Source organism: Dunckerocampus dactyliophorus, chromosome 3, assembly GCF_027744805.1.
Source record: "Dunckerocampus dactyliophorus isolate RoL2022-P2 chromosome 3, RoL_Ddac_1.1, whole genome shotgun sequence".
NCBI lineage: Eukaryota > Metazoa > Chordata > Actinopteri > Syngnathiformes > Syngnathidae > Dunckerocampus > Dunckerocampus dactyliophorus.
In genome coordinates, this window is record NC_072821.1 from 36,800,523 (window position 1) to 36,820,575 (window position 20,053).

The window sequence follows — 20,053 nt, forward strand, 5'->3', positions numbered from 1 at the left end:
TGGCCAGTTGTGATTTGCATTTTTTCAAGTTGTTAGGAGTTTATCAAATGTGATATCAGTCTTTCTGAATGCGTCCCTCACTGGAAAAAGTTAGGAACATTTGTCACGGGAACTGAAACTTTGAGTTGGCAAGCAACAGCCTCAAAACCTTCAAGAAATGTAAAGCTATATCATAAAACACATATAAGATAAGAAATATAAATATGCATACAATTGGTTGCACATATGTATAATATTTTTTGCGTCATGGGGGGGATGAGAAGTATCATTCATGTCCTCAAGAAGAGGTCAGCAAGATCATTGTGATTATTGTTCATGTCTCGACAGAGGGGGTTCTATTTAGGGCCGGGTGTGCGTCACAAGAGGAGCACATCAGCAAAGACTAACATGATTGTGAAGGTGACATCTTTTAGAAGGCCGCCCGGAGCGCCAGAGCAGACAAATGCATCATGGCAGCAAAGGAAAGGCCGAGTGCAACTGGTCATGCTTTAAACACTCATAATTTCCACACAGCTCGGCATCACGTTTGTATATACACCCATAATGATGATATCTGTAATGTAAGAGTAATAAAGTATCTAGAATATAATACAATCATGAATAAAATAAACAATAAAAATAATAGTTAATAACACACACACACACACACATACACACACACACACATATATATATATATATATATATATACTGCTCAAAAAAATTAGAGGAACACTTCGAAAACACATCAGATCTAAACTGGGGAAAAATGATCTTGAATATGTTTCCTGATAATAAGCGGGTGATGTATTAGTAACAAAATGATGCCACATCATTTGATAGAAATTAAAATGATCACCCTAATGATTCTCAGTAGTTTGTGTGGCCCCCACGTGCTTGTACGCATGCCTGACAACGTGGGGGCATGCTCCTAATGAGACTACGGATGGTGTCCTGGGGGATCTCCTCCCAGATCTGGACCAGGGCATCAATGAGCTCCTGGACAGTCTGAGGAGCAACCTGGCGGTGCTGGATGGACCTAAACATAATGTCCCAGAGGTGTTCTATTGGGTTTAGGTCAGGTGAACGTGGGGGCCAGTCAATGGTATCAATTCCTTCATCCTCCAGGAACTACCTGCATACACTAGCCACATGAGGTCGGGCATTGTCGTGGACCAGGAGGAACCCAGGTCCCACTGCACCAAACCGGTCATGCTGAATGATGTTGCAGGCAGCATAACGTTCTCCACGGCATCTCCAGACCCTTTCACGTCTTTCGCATGTGCTCAGGTTGAACTTGCTCTCATCAGTGAAGAGCACAGGGCCCCAGTGGTGTAGTTGCCAATTCTGGTGGTCTATGGCAAATGCCAATCGAGCTCTACGGTGCTGGGCAGTGAGCACAGGGCCCACTACAGGACGTCGGGCCCTCAGGCCACCCTCATGGAGCCTGTTTCTGATTGTTTGGTCAGAAACATTCACACCAGTGGCCTGCTGGAGGTCATTTTGTAGGGCTCTGGCAGTGCTCATCCTGTTCCTCCTTACACAAAGGAGCAGATACCGATCCTGCTGAGGGTTGAAGGACCTTCTACGGCCCTGTCCAGCTCTCCTGGAGTAACTACCTGTCTCCTGGAATCTCCTCCATGCGTCCAGGTACCGCAGTGATGCCCTGGTCCAGATCTGGGAGGAGATCCCCCAGGACACCACTCGTAGTCTCATTAGGAGCATGCCCCGACGTTGTCAGGCATGCGTACAAGCACGTGGGGGCCACACAAACTACTGAGAATCATTTTGAGTTGCTACAATGACATTTTAGCTAAATGGACCAGTGTGCTGCATCATTTTTTCACTTTCATTTTTGGGGTGTCTTTGATTTCCCCCCTCTATAGGGTGATCATTTTCATTTCTATCAAATGATGTGGCATCATTTTGTTACTAATACATCACCCACTTATTATCAGGAAAGATATTCAACATCATTTTTCCCCCAGTTTAGATCTGATGTGTTTTCGAAGTGTTCCTTTAATTTTTTTGAGCAGTATATATATATATATATATGTGTGTGTGTGTGTGTGTGTGTGTTATTAACTATTATTTTCATTATTTATTTTATTCATGATTGTATTATATTCTAGATACTTTATTACTCTTATATTACAGATATCATCATTATGGGTGTATATACAAAGAGGTGTTTGTACAATTTTTAAAGCAAAGAATATGAACTAAAAATATACTTTTTATTTAATGTGTGTATTATTGTTAATTGTCCATTTGTTTAGTATATCTTGTAATGAAAACCAATTAAAATAACATAAATGACAATATATGTCAAGTTAAACCGAAAATAAATAAAAGGTGTGGAATCAACAGTAAGCGCAACAGGTTGGAGGAAGGCTGACTGGGCGGACCTAATTTAAAGGGCCGGAGCATAAAAATGGATGCACACAACACTGTGGCGTGAGCACAGACGTGATTGGAAAGCCTGCTGTTATTTTATGGAATCACAGGAGTGCCAAAATTAAAAGGGAATACGTGTGGAAATACAAAGAGAATCGATAATACAAAAATATACAAATGTGGAAATACAAAGAGATTAAATAATAAAAAAAAACAACACAAATGTAGTCATATTTTTTTTTTTTTACCATTTTCTCTTAATTTTTTCTGTATTGTCTTTGTTTTTTCAAATTTCGTATTTGTCTTTTCCAATTGCGTTTTCGCATTGCATTTGGTAATACCATGCAAATGCAGGCAGAATGACCACACATCCTGTGGGACCCGCACCTGACCCGCCTGCTGCATTTGCATGGCATTACCAAATGCAATGACAATATCCATCCATCCATCCATTTTCTATACCGCTTCTTCCTCATTAGGGTCGCGGAGGCATGCTGGAGCCTATCCCACCCAGCTGACTTCGGGCGACAGGCGGGGTACACCCTGGACTGGTCGCCAGCCAATGGCAGGGCACATATAGACAAACAACCATTCACACTCACATTCATACCTATGGACAATTTAGACTCGCCAATTAACCTCACCTGTTTTTGGAATGTGGGAGGAAGCCGGAGTACCCGGAGAAAACCCACGCGCACACGGGGAGAACATGCAAACTCCACACCGAAATGCCCAGGGGAGAATCGAGAAGAGAGGGAGAATCTTCCCGATCTCCAAGCTGTTACTGTGTTGGCCAACGTGCTAACCACTAGACCACCGTGCAGCCGCAATGACAATATGCAATGCGAAAACGCAATTGGAAAAGACAAATACAAAACAGGAAAAAAAATGGCAAATTTGAAAAAACAAAGACAATGCAGAAAAAATTAAGAGAAAATGGTAAAAAAAATATGACTACATTTGTATATTTTTGTATTATTGATTCTCTTTGTATTTCCACACGTATTCCCTTTTAATTTTGGCACTCCTGTGATTCCATATTATTTAGGGTGCAGCGCACTGTAAATAAATAATAAACAAGAGTCCTACAAGCTGACGCAGCTTGGTGAGTAAATTCTTTTTTAATCCAACAGAATGAAATACAACCAGTGGTTAAGTCGTCATCATCACGAGCCCCGTTGTCTCTTGGGAAGCGAGTTGTGCTTGTTTTACATTTTACAAGGGGGAATATTCCAAAAAGAACAGCTTCTTTTGGGGCAAGGCGGGGAGTATAATGTTCATAACACTTCATATTACCTTCATTATAAATGTTTCTATTTCTTACCAAAATAAGAGTCTCTTGGTGTGCTCATCCCGAGTCCAGTCCTGCAAAGCTTAAAAGGTACAATTTGTGCGATGAAGACCATTCGAGCCATGTTGTTTGCTCTTGCAGTAACACTGCGGTCCTCAGGCGAGAGCCAAAAGAGGGCGCTAGCGCACTTTAGTCCGTTTTACTTTAACTCTACTTAGTTTTCCCCTCTTGGAGCCTTGGTCAGGTATGAGATGAGACTTGGCAACACGTGTTTGAGTTCGCATGTATACGGTTAGCATGTAAACAAGGATCACCTCCTCTTAAAGTGCACTCTATTCATTGCTAGATTGTCCACGTTGTTATTAAAGTTAGCAACATTTAACTCCTTCCGTCGCTGTGTTTGTTAGCACTGTGTCTATAGTGCCGAAACCAAACCATCTTCCTGTTTACATTCTTGCCACCGATAATAGGAGAGAGCCACGTCGTGCGTTTTGTTGCTTTACCAAGCGAAAGGGTGCGAATTTTACGAATCCACCGGCTGTTAGGGGCCAGAGAAAGCGGGCTGTATGTGGTAAAGCACTGTGAAGTTGCAATGTGGCATTCGGGGAGCCCAGGATTTTCATGTTTTTGTTGTAAAATCCACCTAGCAACCATCTGAGGGGAGTTAAAAAAGCCAAGCGTTGGTGACGAGGCTGCTGTTGAGTGTTGGTTGCAACAGTTAAGGGAACACGGACAAAAAAGTTAAAGAAATAAATTATTAGAAGGACACGCTATATATATATATATATATATACACATTTATATATGTCATATATTTGTGCATGGCAGGTGAGTGGATGTAAAAAGTCGAGAAAGTCTCTGCATGGATTCATTGTAGTCGTCTCTGAGGACGGCGAATGTCCCGCTTTCCACAAAGAGAAGATCTAGAAATCCATGGACATGGAGCGCTGCTGGGGGTCAACCACGGAGGTGCTGTTACGAGAGCTGTTCCCGCGGATGGTGAGGGTGCCGCAGGCTCCCGCCATCCCGCCGCCGATGCCCCCTGCGATGCCGCTGGGCCCCGCCATCGCCATCCCCCCTGCCATGCCCATTCCTCCGGCCATGGCCACTCCTCCTGTGATCCCAACCGCTCCTCCGATGCCTCCTCCCGCGATGCCGGACGCTCCAATGCCGCCTGTGGCTCCCCCTCGCCCATAGATCTCGCAGGGAATCTCCTCGGTGACGTGGTCCTCGATGACCTGCTGGTCGCAGTCGTGAGTCTGTGAGTGCTGCTTGTAGCCGTAGCAGCTCTTCTTGTAGGTGCCGGTGGAGTTGAAGGTCTTCATGGGCGGTGGCTTGGAGAAGTCGTTGTGGTAGGACAGCTCCATGGAGCTCAGGGTGGTGCGGCTGTGCTTCATGCTGCCGCCGCCCGTTGCCACCGAGCCCTGCGAGCCGCAGTGGTGCTCGTGGACACAGCGCGACATGGTGGATGAGCGCCGCACCTTGTGGAAGCTGTCCATCTCCTCGGACAGGTCGGCCATGTCTGACGACATCTCCTTGTCACGCAAGGAGAAGAGCTCGTAGTGCGGCGGGTCGAAGACCTCCTGGAGGCCCGCCTTGTTGAAGACGCCGGGCCGGCGGGCCACGACCTTGGTGAGACAGGAGACATTTAGGTACGGTGTACTCGGCGACACACTCAAATCTTCAAGGATAAACTGTAGAGAACCATCGGAACAGAGTTTGTTTGGTCACGGACTGGGGGTCACTAGACAGAACACTACTTACAAGCACGGTCCCAACACAAACATGACCGCACGTAACGGGTCAGTAAACACACATGGGGAAACTACTACCATAAATTCCGGTATATAAACCGCACATGTTTACGTCATAAAATAGCATATTGTGGCGCGCACGAGTCCATGAGGACCAATCAGCTCTTTATTTGACAGGAGCCAATCATGAGCTATGAAAAAATCACGACAAGCTTGTCAACCCATTGGGAATTGCAGGAGGTCATTACTCAATAGAACAGTCTGACTCACGGTTTCATTTTACAAACAGCATTAAACTCATCACACAACTTAATACTCAACATTATACCTCAGAAAAACAAACATGTACCAATACGGGTTTAAAATGAAAAAAAAAACACAGTTTAAAGTTTTCCCATAATGCATTTCTATTGAGAAAACCATTTCATTGGAGGAGCATAGAAAGCGACCCAAAGCCCAGAGGGAGGCTGACGTCATTGCTGTGCTCCAATGAATGCGTTCCTCGGGCGCAATGCCTTATGGGAAAACTTAAATGTTTTTTTCCCCATTAAGCTCATATTGGTACATGTTTGTAATTGTGTTCGGTACACTTTTTGTTAAGTTGACGTGTGATGAATTTATTGTTGTTAGTGAAGTGTTTGAAAGAGGACACCGTGAGTCAGACTTATGTTGCATATTGGTGTGTATAAAATGACCTCCTGCGCTTTCCAGTGGTTTGACAAGCTCGTTGTGAGTGCACCGATAGCTCGTGATTGGCTCCTTTAAACAATTTATAGTAGTTTGGAAGTAAAGGAGACGTCACGAGACACGAATTTAGCCATAAATTAGCCGCACCGCTGTATATGCCGCAGGGTTCAAAGTTTAAGAAAAAAGTAGCGGCTTATACAACGGAATTTACAGGACTACTGTGGGTAAAAATACACAGCTACTTTAACTCTAAACACAGAACCTTTATAACTTTTTACTAAACATGTGCCGCAAGGTATGTTGGGAAGCAGGAAGCACTCCCAGCGGCAACTTTTTTGTAAATAGTTGCTGGCTTGAACACTTGATGTAAGTTGAGTTTGAGACTCCTGGTCCATGCGCATTTTTATGTATGTAGTCATGAAAATGCGTATCATTCTGTCACCTAGTGGCCTGGCATGCACACTACATTCCCATTGCTTGTTCTTCATGAAGCCAAGGGTTGCGTTTCCCGTCTTCCAAAGTCCCTCAAAGTCAGCCTTGAACTTACCTTTTTCCTGGGCTGCTTCATTTGGACCAGGATGGAGATGATGAGAAGGACCAGGACTATCCCGGACGAGACCCCAATGACCGTGCCGTGGGTCTTGGTGATCTGATGGAAGAGACCCCTCGATCGCTTCTCTGGACGGGACGGGAGGAAAACAGATGAATATAAAGAGTAGGGGTGATAATTATCGGTCCGATACGAGGGCATTAGGAAGTCATACAGATAAAACAGTTAAAACATAAAAAATAGCTCCAATAACCGAGCATTTAAAAATACACTCCAATTAGGTGAGATTAACCATACTGTGCGGGTAAGCAAATCAAGCGCTCCCTTCCCCTCCTGCCTGTGACATCAACGACCTGTCGGAAACCCCCCCTGAGCTCACTCGTAAACAAAAATTTACTTGCTAGGAAGACATTTTGCATGCTAGTTGTACCAAATGCTCTGCGATGAGGGGACAAAAAGAACCTCATCGAGCACCCAAAAAACCTCATCAGCCACCTGAGGCACTGAGAAGTGCAAAACCGGCTGCTAGGAGCGTGTGCCCGAATACAGTGCACCTTGCTGGGCCATTCACAGCTGCGTAACTTCTGCCTTCCTTCAGCGTGTCCACAAGTCCATCGTTTTGTGCCATGGCTGGCTTCCTCTGCCTTTTGGGTGCTGAACGTTTCGCCGACATTGTGGGTTTTGTCGGGGTGAAAACTTGCAACCACACGGTGTTCAGAGTCACACGCGGTTAGCTTCTTCTGTTTCTTCTATTCTTTACAGTATTGGCGGTTAGCAAGCAGCTCACACGGTTAGCTAGTTTGCTAGAGACGGCACAAAGGAGATTGATTGACAACGGTGTACAGCCAATCATGATGCAGAAGACGATGGGCGGTGCCGACAGAAGAGAGAGAATAGATAGAGACACAGCTGCCTTGTGCTCTTAAAGGGCCAGGCTTGGCCTGTAACTGCGTTCATACCCTGTAAAAATAAATAAATAAATAAAAAAACAGCGAGTCCGCGAAAGGTGAACTGCGATGGAGCGGGGCAACACTATACTCCGGTTCTCCTGACCTCCGTAGCGGCACGTTGTCTGCTGTGAGCATGTGTCCGAATATAGTGCACTTTGCTGGGCCACAGCAGATGGCTCCCTGCCCTCTATACTCTGGGTCTCCAGATAGTAGTGATGTCATGATATTTATAGGACAAACCAACAGGTATAGTTGGTCAAGTCCTCATTTGTTCGAGTCCTTCTTACCTCCAGGTGTGCACAAACTACAGTTAAATCACATTTTTTAAAAAGTACATATAAAATTGGTTGTTGGTGCCACATCGGTCTCGAGAAGCAGAAAGTTATTGCTGTCAGTTAAAAAAAAAAGATATCATGCATCTGTAATAAAAACTATGAGCTGTCCAAGCGTGGACCTTCATCTGACCTTTGCAGTGATTTTCATCCCACGGGTACACGCAGTTCTGGACGCCGTTGCACACCAGTGAGTTGTTGATGCACATGTTGCTGTGGCAGAAGAAGGTGTTGGCTGAGCAGGGAGCTGCAGGCCGGAGAGAATGGACAGAATGTAGAAATAAATACGTTGTTGAGCGCGTGGGAGTGACTTGTCAGGGATGAAGGGGTGGATGGGAGTCAAGGCGCTTCCAGACGCTCTTAAGGATGAAAAGACACATGCAAGCCGTGCTGAATGGAAAAGGCACATTAATGTTCCGCCTGTGATGGTTTATGGGCCCGCTGATGAAAACAACATCAGCATTCACGCGGGGTTTCGACCCAGCGCGCCGTGCCAATTAATATACTTGTCTAGTCAGGCGGTTAATGAAAATATTACGCTGTGCTAAACGGGGAAACGCTTTCCCGCCTGGAGATTCACACTTCTTTGTGTGCGTCACTAACACACACATACACACACACACACATTTACACAGTAGCCAACATGACCTGCAGCGTGCTATTGTTTGTTTATCTCAGAGCAATTAGCCTTTATTAGCGACGACTGATGAAGACGACTGTGTTCCGTTAGGAGAGGCCAAGCAATAGAGACACATTCAATAAAACTGTCTCACAACCCCCCCCCCCCTCCCCCCACCCCCCAACAGTTCCAACTGGATTAAATGGCTCTATAGCGACGCAGCGCACAAAAACACTTAAGAGGACCACAAGGGACCAAAACCGCCACATGAAATCCATCTATTAGATCTGCCAATGTAGCATTCAATCCTGCAGCCTTTTATATGAAATTGCGCTAATGTGAGGCTGTGGTTGCTATTTTGCAGATGAAAATGCTGCAGTTTATCCTATGAGAGCAGTGCTAATAGAGTAATACTAATACTATCATTTTATACTGTAGCATTTCATGTCCTTCTTTATGGACTCATGCAAGCATCTTGTGCAAACTCTATCAAATGTTTCTTACTGTGATGGCAGTTTGCTGCAAACCACACGGCACGCTTCTGGCCGCCTCATGAAGAAGCCACATAACCAAAATATGAGTTGTCGTGGCCCACCGCTGCAGAGGACAATCGTCACTATAATAAATGTGCAAAAATGACGTTAAAAATGATTTGAATCTACAAATTTAATAATTAGAAATTACATTACAAAAAACCTTTTTGTTGAGAATTGTAAGCTGAAGGTTGCTTGAACCATTTTTTGTGATGCTGACAGAATAGATTTTATGTATTTACAAAATATGACAAAGAGCACTCACTATGACGCAGTTAGCAGCAGCACCCCACTGCAAATGGTAATAATCACAATAAACACAACTTAATTTAATTTAGCAATATTATTTTGATAATACATTTTATTTTAAAAAATAGTTTTAAAATTGTATTTTTATTTTTACTTTTGTTTTTCCTGAAATTTGCTTGAAACATTTTTAGTGAGGCTGCAGGAGGTTGAGCAGATGTGAAGTGTTTATATTTATGAGCGCCATGTCCACATTCAAGCAGGATAGCAACGGACGACGGGCTGACTCACGGTCCACAAAGGAGGTGAAGAGCATGCGGAAGCGGCTGAGTCTGCTCTTCTCGTCGGCCCACATGCGCACCACGCCCACGCCGTTCTCCAGCATGACGTCGTTGGCCACCGTGCTGCAGAACTTGGCCTTCAGGTTCTCGATGGCGCTGCTGCCGTCGTAGATGGCGACAAAGTTCTTCTTGCACTCGTTGGAGTGCTCCATCTGGTACTCCATGAAGCGCAGGTAGATCTGCACCCGGACAGGAAGGGGACAGGATGATGATGGATGATAGGAGAGGAACCTGCCTCAAAGCAGGCACGTGGTAGCGCTCAGATGATGACTCATTTAGGATGAAGAGGAAGATGAGAAGGAGACGACGTGAGGCGCGCTGGCCAGGTCATGGCTGTCATTTCAGTGTCGACTCACTTCAAATATCCACAGTGTCAACAAGCAGGATCACATGAGCACGATATGACAATGCTGCTGAAGAAAGTGCTGCAAAAGACGCGGACCGGAGGACAGGATGCTGACCTTGGACTGGGGCGGGGCCCTGATGGTCCAGATACAATCCAGAGCGTCTCCAGGCTTCACTCGCTTGGCCTCTTCCACCTGACTGGAGCGGATGATGCCGTCATAGCCGCCGAGCTCAAACTGACAGTCTGGAGCACCAGGACAGTAAGATGGACCACCAACACGGAACGTTAGACCACTTTCATCAGTACAGTGGATCCAAATCATCATCATCATCATCATCATCATCATCATCATCATCATAATGCAGCCAATGTGGCAACAATAAATATCATCTGAATGAAATAATAATATTTAGCTGTGGCTAAAACAGCACAACAAAAATATGTAAATATCAAATAATATCAAATACACTGTATAATAAATAATACATAATTTACAAAATTATATTACCAGACAAAGATGTTGTAAAATTAATATAACCTGATGTAATACTATTTTATTTATTTATATTTAAATGATCATGAATATGACTATTCATATATTAAAATAATCATAATATTATTATTCATAATAGTTGTAGTAAAAGCAGCACAACAAATTAAAATAGATCTAATATAAATCATACAGGATTAAAAAAAGTAAAACAAATAATAATGGTAGATAATTTAGAAAAAAAATATATGGTCAAAGACATAGGGAAAATATATATATATATATATATATATATATATATGTGTGTGTGTGTGTGTGTGTGTGTGTGTGTGTGTACAGTCAAACTTGTCTATAGCGGCCACTAGAGGGAGTCTGCAAAAGTGGCCGCTATAGACAGGTGGCCTCTATAGACAGGTTGGCGTCCAGTTTGAATGTTGACCAGTAGAGGAAAAAAAAGAAAAAAAGGGGGAAAAAAAATTAATAATAATGTTGACCAGTAGAGGGCACTGCGGACTGTGGATAAAAGTTGTACAGCACTACTAGGCTTGTTATTATCATGGTTCATGGTTTTAATCCTTAACATGCATATGAGTCAAACAGTAGCACATCACATAGTACAATTCACAATTTAGCATGTCCAAAAAGGAGTAGGAAGAAGCAAAGCTTATTTAATCCTACCCCTCATCAGTTTCACATCAGTTGCAATACATTTATTCACCTCTTGTTCTTCCAAGTGTACTTTGTAGGTCTACATGACAATGTAGTGCAATCATAGCCAAGGTTTTTACTTACTAAAAGGAAGCTAGAGGCTTAATAATAACTGATAGAATATATCCACCACCCACAGAACAAAGCTGTGCTAGTAATGTCTTACGCTTGTTTTTAATATTTTACTTTTTATACGGCAGAGTGTCATTACAGCTTTAGTTCATCAGGAAGTGACGGGAAGTGACGGTGGGGGTCCCGAGCAGGAGAGCTAGGCTCAGTGCTAGCTGTGAGTTTGGAGAGAGTTGGGAAGTGTGTTTATGTTGGCGTGGATGTAAAGTCCTGCAGTGTTCTCCGCTGTTAATAAAGCCATTAAAGTGCATCGGCCACGTGAGTCTCTCCTTCCCCACAACAAGCGGCATTACAGTATTGACCAGTGCACACCAGGAAATAAACGGTGTCATTTCTTACAGGCATTGGCTGGACAGCTATGTAGTGGGGCTTGTTTAACCTTTGCCTTGTGGGCAAGCAGGAAGGAGAGACGATGCTGAGAGATGTGTGTGTGTTCTGAGCTGCTGTCTGGTGGCCGCGTTCAAGAAATAAAGTTGGCAGAAGCAACAGGAGAAGTTTCCTTCTTTGCTTCGGAGCTGAATAACACTGACAAGTTAACAGACTAGTAGCGAACGGAAAAGAAGATGGCTTGTTTGTGTCGAATACAGAAGATGAGGACTTTGATGGATTTGTGGATGAGGATTGATGAAAAATATGATCACTACATTCTAAAATACTTCAATTAAGTACAACCCAACTCAGTTTTGCTCCCAATGCCGCATGCATGCTAGCGTATGTTTTTTTTTTTTATTGTAGCGTCGCTGGGAGCACGTCCTGTTCCCAGCATACTTTGCGGTAATGTTTTGGTGCAAATGCTCTTAAAGTTACATGTTTGACCAGGAAATAGCAAGCTCAAAAGAAGACGGCTTTTTTATGTGGAACAACTGACAGTTTGTGTGGATCTTGTGAATGATTGTGACTGAGCTAGGACTCAGTAATTAAAGTCTACACACGACGCCTTCATTGATTGAAAAACAAAACTTTTTCGTGCATGAAGCTTCTACTTGAGTTGGTAATTTGGCCACTATATGCGGTCAGATATTGACCAAGGGAGACAAAATGGGTGGCCGCTGGCCGCGCTGGACAGGTGACTGCTATACACAGGGTCTATAACATGTAAATTTGCTGGGGGGGGGGGGGGGGGGGGGGGATTTTTCAGTGGCTGCTATAGGCAGGTGGCTGTTCTATAAAGGTGGCCGCTAAGACAGGTTTGACTGCTCAAAAAAATTAAAGGAACACTTGGAAAACACATCAGATCTAAACTGGGGGAAAAATGATCTTGAATATGTTTCCTGATAATAAGTGGGTGATGTATTAGTAACAAAATGATGCCACATCATTTGATAGAAATGAAAATGATCACCCTATAGAGGGGGGAAATCAAAGACACCCCAAAAATGAAAGTGAAAAAATGATGCAGCACACTGGTCCATTTTGCTAAAATGTCATTGTAGCAACTCAAAATGATTCTCAGTAGTTTGTGTGGCCCCCACGTGCTTGTACGCATGCCTGACAACGTCGGGGCATGCTCCTAATGAGACTACGGATGGTGTCCTGGGGGATCTCCTCCCAGATCTGGACCAGGCCATCACTGCGGTACCTGGACGCATGGAGGAGATTCCAGGAGACAGGTAGTTACTCCAGGAGAGCTGGACAGGGCCGTAGAAGGTCCTTCAACCCTCAGCAGGATCGGTATCTGCTCCTTTGTGTAAGGAGGAACAGGATGAGCACTGCCAGAGCCCTACAAAATGACCTCCAGCAGGCCACTGGTGTGAATGTTTCTGACCAAACAATCAGAAACAGGCTCCATGAGGGTGGCCTGAGGGCCCGACGTCCTGTAGTGGGCCCTGTGCTCACTGCCCAGCACCGTAGAGCTCGATTGGCATTTGCCATAGACCACCAGAATTGGCAACTACACCACTGGTGCCCTGTGCTCTTCACTGATGAGAGCAAGTTCAACCTGAGCACATGCGACAGACGTGAAAGGGTCTGGAGATGCCGTGGAGAACGTTATGCTGCCTGCAACATCATTCAGCATGACCGCTTTGGTGGTGGGTCAGTGATGGTCTGGGGAGGCATATCCCTGGAAGGATGCACAGACCTCTACAGGTTAGATAATGGCACCCTGACTGCTATTAGGTATCGGGATGAAATCCTTGGACCCATTGTCAGAACCTACGCTGGTGCAGTGGGACCTGGGTTCCTCCTGCTCCACGACAATGCCTGACCTCATGTGGCTAGTGTATGCAGGTAGTTCCTGGAGGATGAAGGAATTGATACCATTGACTGGCCCCCACGTTCACCTGACCTAAACCCAATAGAACACCTCTGGGACATTATGTTTAGGTCCATCTGGTGCCGCCAGGTTGCTCCTCAGACTGTCCAGGAGCTCATGGATGCCCTGGTCCAGATCTGGGAGGAGATCCCCCAGGACACCATCCGTAGTCTCATTAGGAGCATGCCCCCACGTTGTCAGGCATGCGTACAAGCACGTGGGGGCCACACAAACTACTGAGAATCATTTTGAGTTGCTACAATGACATTTTAGCAAAATGGACCAGTCTGCTGCATCATTTTTGGGGTGTCTTTGATTTCCCCCCTCTATAGGGTGATCATTTTCATTTCTATCAAATTATGTGACAGTGCTTCTCACCTTATCTCTAAGGGAGAGCCCAGCCACCCTACGGAGGAAACTCATTTTGGCCGCTTGCACCCGCCATCTTGTCCTTTCCGTCCCTACCCAAAGCTCTTGACCATCGGTGAGGGTAGGAACGTAGCTCGGCCGGTAAATTGAGAGCTTTGCCTTGTCACCATCAGGTATTTACAAACGGCAAAAAGCACATTTGGAATACAGGAGGTGAACAAACGCATTGCAACTGAAACGTGAAACTGAAGGGGGGGGTCGGATTAAACACGCTTTGCTTCTTCCTGCTCCTTTTTGGACATGTGACTTGACCTACGTGATGTGCTCCAGTGTAACTTGTGTGCATGTTCGAGATGAATTAAACCATTGCCATCACCATTAAATCATAATCATAATAATAATAATAACAATAACAATAATAATAATAATAATAATAACAATAATAATAATAATAATACTGTAGATCATTTTGAAAAAAAGACATTGTAAAAATGACTGAAATAAATAAAACAACACAAACATGCCAAAGTGACTTTGAGGAAGTTGCATGCAGATGCGCTTGTCAGCGAGTAGTTGCGTCGTCGCAGCGGAGGTACAAAGAAGGACGAGTGTGATGATGGCGTGAGCGAGAGAGAGAGATGAAGGACTGAAGGTAGAACAGAAGCCGATTAGGAGAACATGAGAGGAACAATGGCAGCCAGACGAGATGGACAAAAGGAGTGTATTCTGTACAATCTGTGAGCGTGTGTGTGTGTGTGTGTGTGTGTGTGTGTTGTGACAACATCCTGTCATGATAGCTGTCAAGGTGCATCTTGCATCTCCCCGTGAAAAGACGCGAACACAAAGCGGCTGCTGAGGAGCTTACCTGGGATTGGATTTAACAGTCCGCCCACATGCAGATGGAAGTCAGGGTCTAAAACAAGAAGAACGATAATGACGTGAATTCCAATCCAAAGTGCGGCAAGGGGGCCGTTTTCAGCCCGCAGCTGCTTTTTTATTGGTCCTGCGCAATCCTAGCTGAAACAGAACGTGCTCGACACTTTCGGCATGAACCTTCAGTCACCAAGACAGCGGTCAAGTGGAAGTTACCTGCAACGAAGGTGTACTTGATCCTGAAGCCCAGACCCTCCAGCTCCTCGTCGCTGGTGAACTTGATCCACATGAAGCGGCCGGTGGACGTGACCATGCCCGGGTTCTTGCCGCCGCAGAAGCGCTCCATGAGCGGCGAGAAGCCAAAGGGGCCGTCGCGGATTTCGATGTGGTCGAAGCGACACTCGAAGGACGGCTCGATGTAGTAGTTCTTGTCGAAGGCCAGCTGGATGCGCTGCCTGGGGAGCGCTGCGCACACACACAAAAATAACATAAAAGAAAGGAAATCCCTTTTTGTCGATGCTTGAAAGGAAAGCGAAGTCAAATAAAGGTTAATCTGGAATTTGGGAAGGGCTTTGAGAGCACCAGCTGTTTGTGTTTCATTCATCAAAGTCCAACACCCCAAAAGTGGACAAAAAATGACAAGAAAGTAACTTTGAATGATGCCAAATTGATTTTTTTAGGGTGTCAAAATATATCTATATAAAAACAAAAACAACCAAAGAAAGACATTTATGGATTGTGTGACAAACACTGCAGTTATTGAAGTGGACAGCCCAACACTTCCTGGTTATCAGCTCCGGTACTTCCTGTCTGGTGGCGTCTGCGGTTTACAAGCGCGACTAAAAGGCAATTATGAAGAAATAATAGCTAATGATGGCCCCCATCTGTCGCCTGCTGGACCAGACCGCATGCACGATGAAGACAAGGTTCTTTCCTTCAGCCGGCTGCCATACCGCTCTCTGTCCACAGGGGGCGGCATTGAGCCGTGATGTGTGATGGCGTCAGCTCATCCATGAAAACATGAGGAAGCACCAGAGACGTTCACAGTTCGCCTCGTGGACCTGCCGGGCAGCATCTTAATGCATGACGCAGCAAAAAGACGAGCAGCCCTGGACCGGGTCTAGGAGGTACGTTATGTGCTGGGATTTTCACAGTAAAATTCAGACAAAAAAAAAATAATCAAGAAACATGAAAAAAAAAAATGCAGATTTTAAAAGGTTTTTAAATATATTTTCTAGTTTTTTAAATTTAATATTTATTAATCAACAAATGAAAACGTGTAGTTTGTAGGCGCTCAACATCTCCAGCACAGCCAAAACCTCAATAAAGTATGTAATTATGTCAATTTAAGTAGATAAAAATGTTATAAATACAAAAATATACGAGAATCAATTAATGAAAAACGCTGAACTGTTTGGAGGAATCAAGTTGTAGTTTTTTGAGGAAAACAGTCATAACATTACGAGGACGAAGCCTTAACGTAAAGAGACAAAGTCAGAACGTTTCAGAAAAAACTATTATATTAGAAAAAAAAATGCAATATTCGGAGAAAAAGTGTTTTTTTTTCCCTGAAGAAAAAGGTAATATTACAAGAATAAAAGCCTCAATTTAAGAAAAAAAATTGAATAATGTCACAATAAAAAGAGGGGAAAAAATAAAAGTGATAAGTGATATTACAAGAATAAGAGTTGTACAAGAGTTGTAGTTTACAAGAAAAAGAGTACAAGAGCATAAAGCTGTAATATTCTGATGTATAAACATTTTTACCAGAAAAACGTCAACATTTGATGTGAACGAAGTAAGAATACTTTAGCAAAAGTCCAAATTATGATCCTAAACATCATTTTCTTACACTTAAGTTTAAATATTTGTTTCAGTGGTAAATTTATTTTATATAAATAAATTACTTTTTTATTTTTTTACATGCTGACATTCACATAATGTCTTCTTCCTTGTCCAGGCCACGCCCCTCCCCAAAGTTTCCAATCATTTTGGCCGTACTTTTCATGGCATCCTGCTAACATGAAATAGAACCTCCTTGGAGGAGGCCATGGGGGGGGACTGAAGTAGGAATTCCAGGTGAAACGCACCACCTCCCCTCGTCCCACAATGCGCCTCTCTCCATCACCTTCACGTGGATGAGAAGAACGTAGAAAAGGAGCTCACCTTCCAGGATGTAGACACACTCCTTGTTGGGCGGGTACGTTTTGGGGTAGTTTGGCGAGGTGAACACGCCGCCGTTGATGTTGCGGACCCACGTCCCGCACTCGTTCTGGCTGGGGCTCTGCTGGCCGCCATGATCGCTCAGGGAGTCTTTGGGGGGGGGGAAGCACAGCGACTTAGTGACCAGCGATGGAGGAGAAGAAGAAAAAGGAGATGGAGACAAAAAAAGATGAAAAAGACGAAGAAGAAGACAAAAATGGAGGAGAAGGAAAAGAAGACAAATACAACAAACTCCAAGAAATAGAAGACAAAGAAGGAGAAGAAGATAAGACGAAGAAGATGAATCCAACGAAGAAGACAAAGTCAAAGAAGACCAAGAAGACAAGGAAGAAGGAAAAGAAGACAAAGAAGAAAACCAAGAAGGAGACGAAGACAAAGACAGACAACAAAAAGGTGAAGAAGACAAATGAGAAGACAAAGAAGAAAAAGACAAAGAAAACAAAGATGAAGAAGAAGAGAAAACAAAGACAACGCAGAAGGAGAAGACAAAGAAGAAGACGAAGACAAAGATGATGAACAAGGAGAAGACAAAGACAATGAAGGAGACGCAGAATTAGAAGAAGAGGCAGAAGACAAAAGATGAAGAAGAAGAAGAAGAAGAAGACGAACGAGGAGAACATGAGGACAATGAAGAAGATGAGGGAGAAGACGGAGAAGATGAAGGATTAGAAGACGAAGGAGAACAGGAAGACAATGAAGAAGAAAGCGAAGGAGAAGAAGACGAAGGAAAACATGAAGACGAAAAGGAAGAAGAGGAAGACAAACGAAGAGAAGACGAAGACAATGAAGAAGAAGACAAAGGAGGAAAAGACGAAGTGGAAAAAGAAGAGGATGAAGAAGGAGGAGGAGAAACGGGAGAAGAGGAAGCTGTGTTGTTTACCTTTGGTTCTCTGTGCCAAAGCGAGGCCCTCTTCTATGAGAACAAGGAGGATCCACACTGAACCCAACAAACAATCATTAGCACATCCATGCTATTTCCCTTACTGATGCAAACGCTAGCAGCTGTCAGTATGAGCTGGTAAACAATCGGACACATTTGCTTCTCCTTGGCGACGTCTCCATTGTGTCCCATCATGGAAGAACCCTCTACTGACCGTGAATGATCTGTTGTCATCCAAGACAAGATCTACTGTACTGCAATAATGGCTGCCATTGAATGTTCACACAATTAAAGACGCACGTTAGCAAACAGAGCGGCTTATTTTGCAGCACAGAGGCCAGTTGTACCTCACGGATGTGTGGTTTGTGTGTCCTACTGTTCTTCCTCACAGAGTGCTTGGCTTTGCTCGCCAAAAAACTCACAAATGTGCATGGTTTTACGGCGGTGCCACAAGCGCAAACTCCAACAGCCGTGACGAACACGAAACCGCATTTCTGACAGGAAGCAAAAGCAGCAAGGAAACCCCTAACGGGGGCCTTTTGTCCAAATCTTAGCGTCCACTTTCAAGTAAATGCCTGCTACTCTCTGCAGCTGAGCATAAGTACATAAAAAAGGCACTATTTGTGGGAATAATGGACGCCAGTGTGTTAGAAAGCAATACTTGGCGTTTAATCCGCGCCGGGAGGGGGGCACGGTGAAGCACGAGCGGTGGCATGAACCGCAATGTGTCGTTCCACACTCTTCTTACACACTTCTACGCACGTCCCAGATGCTGACTGTCTGGCCCTGGTAAGCCGCCACAGACCCGATGATCCCCGCTAATGTTACATAATAGCAGCCAATAAAGCAAGGAAGCCAACACAACGAATAAGAAAGTGTCCAAAATGGACATCACCTGTTTGTTGTCTTTGTGATGAACGCATGATAATTTGGCTTAAAAAGGTTTTATAGTGACATTGTGTTCAAATGAGGGCATTTATGTGCAGGTGAGTAATCAATCAATCAATCAATAAGAAGGCTATTGATTCATTATCAATGAGTAAGACCGGTGAAGCCTGGTGAAGGCTCGGCTGCGCTCCGTCCGATAATGGAACCATGTCCGTACCTCGCGCTGAGGAGTGGCTCAAATTGGACGAATTAACATCAATTATCGCTTGTATTCACTTCAATAATTTGTCATTTGACCCGGACGTCAATTTGGAGTGTTTGGATGACCATATATGTCAAATGAAAAGAAACTGTGCACCAATTAAAGACAAATATGAGTCAGTATGAACAGTTTGTGGACACATTTCGTAGGATACGCGTCATATGTCCCCCATAGTTCCCTTTACGCGGCTCCGGAGTGCACTTATGACCGTGCAACATGAGCCGAGGACATGCTGGTCCATTTCACGCACCACTGGACCAGAATACGCACGCGACATCAGATCGTGGATGATTCCAGGAGCAGGTTTCGTTATATTCCTTCTATTTCTGAGTGGAATCTGGTCCCGAGAATGCCTGATAATGTACATTCCAAATGAAGGAGCGTCTTACCTCTGTGCATTATTATTTCCTCTCCTGGCTGTGGTTCCGACCCAAATGCTCCTGTTCTAGCACAACCCTCAAGCCGTGTCCATCTTCAGAAGAGAAGAGAACCAAAGTCCCACTTTTCTTCTTCTCCCTCCACTGTCAGGGTAGCGGTACATCCATGGCGCGTGTCCCACAGCTGGCGGCTCCTCCTCGGCTTAGATGAGCGGTGACAAGTGGACCCTTCAGCCGGCCATCGCTTCCAACTCTCAGGGAAGGTGACGAAAGGTGGAGGTGTATGCCTCCTGCCAGGTGGGGTGAGGTATCCAAAGAGAGTGGAGGATGGAGAGATAGAAATAGAACAGATAGGAGCAGGATGAAGGAGATGAGGTGTTTGCTCCTCGTCAGTGTGCGCACTGAGGAGCGAGCATGCCTGAGGAGCATTTAAAGCTGCCGAACCAATGGATCGTCAAGCTAGATAAGACGAGCACTTTCCTTTTCCGGTTGGCACCTTCAGAGTAAAAGGGACGACTCGAGTTCAAGATAAAGCTGCGTTATCTATAAGTAAGAATACAATGTGCAAATGTATT

General features: G+C 44.4%; 1 protein-coding gene across 1 annotated transcript; it reads right to left on the minus strand.

Moving 5' to 3' along the window:
- Positions 1-3,474: 3,474 nt before the first annotated feature.
- On the minus strand, positions 3,475-19,902 carry LOC129178712 (neuropilin and tolloid-like protein 2). The gene is made up of 10 exons (XM_054771196.1): positions 19,491-19,902; positions 17,952-18,008; positions 17,015-17,161; positions 15,065-15,313; positions 14,841-14,888; positions 10,141-10,268; positions 9,630-9,858; positions 8,074-8,187; positions 6,656-6,786; positions 3,475-5,295 (listed from the first exon to the last, which is right to left on the minus strand). The coding sequence occupies exons 1-10, from the start codon at positions 19,498-19,500 to the stop codon at positions 4,591-4,593; spliced, it is 1,818 nt and encodes a 605-aa protein (XP_054627171.1). The 5' UTR covers positions 19,501-19,902; the 3' UTR covers positions 3,475-4,590.
- Positions 19,903-20,053: the final 151 nt, after the last annotated feature.

Bases quoted from the DNA above. Each gene is read 5' to 3' on its own strand.
- LOC129178712 (XM_054771196.1), bottom strand. The intron at 15,314-17,014 runs GTGAGCTCCTTT...GTGTGTGCGCAG, and splicing joins GTGTGTCTACATCCTGGAAG to CGCTCCCCAGGCAGCGCATC. The intron at 6,787-8,073 runs GTCAGATGAAGG...CGTCCCGTCCAG, and splicing joins GGATGAAAATCACTGCAAAG to AGAAGCGATCGAGGGGTCTC.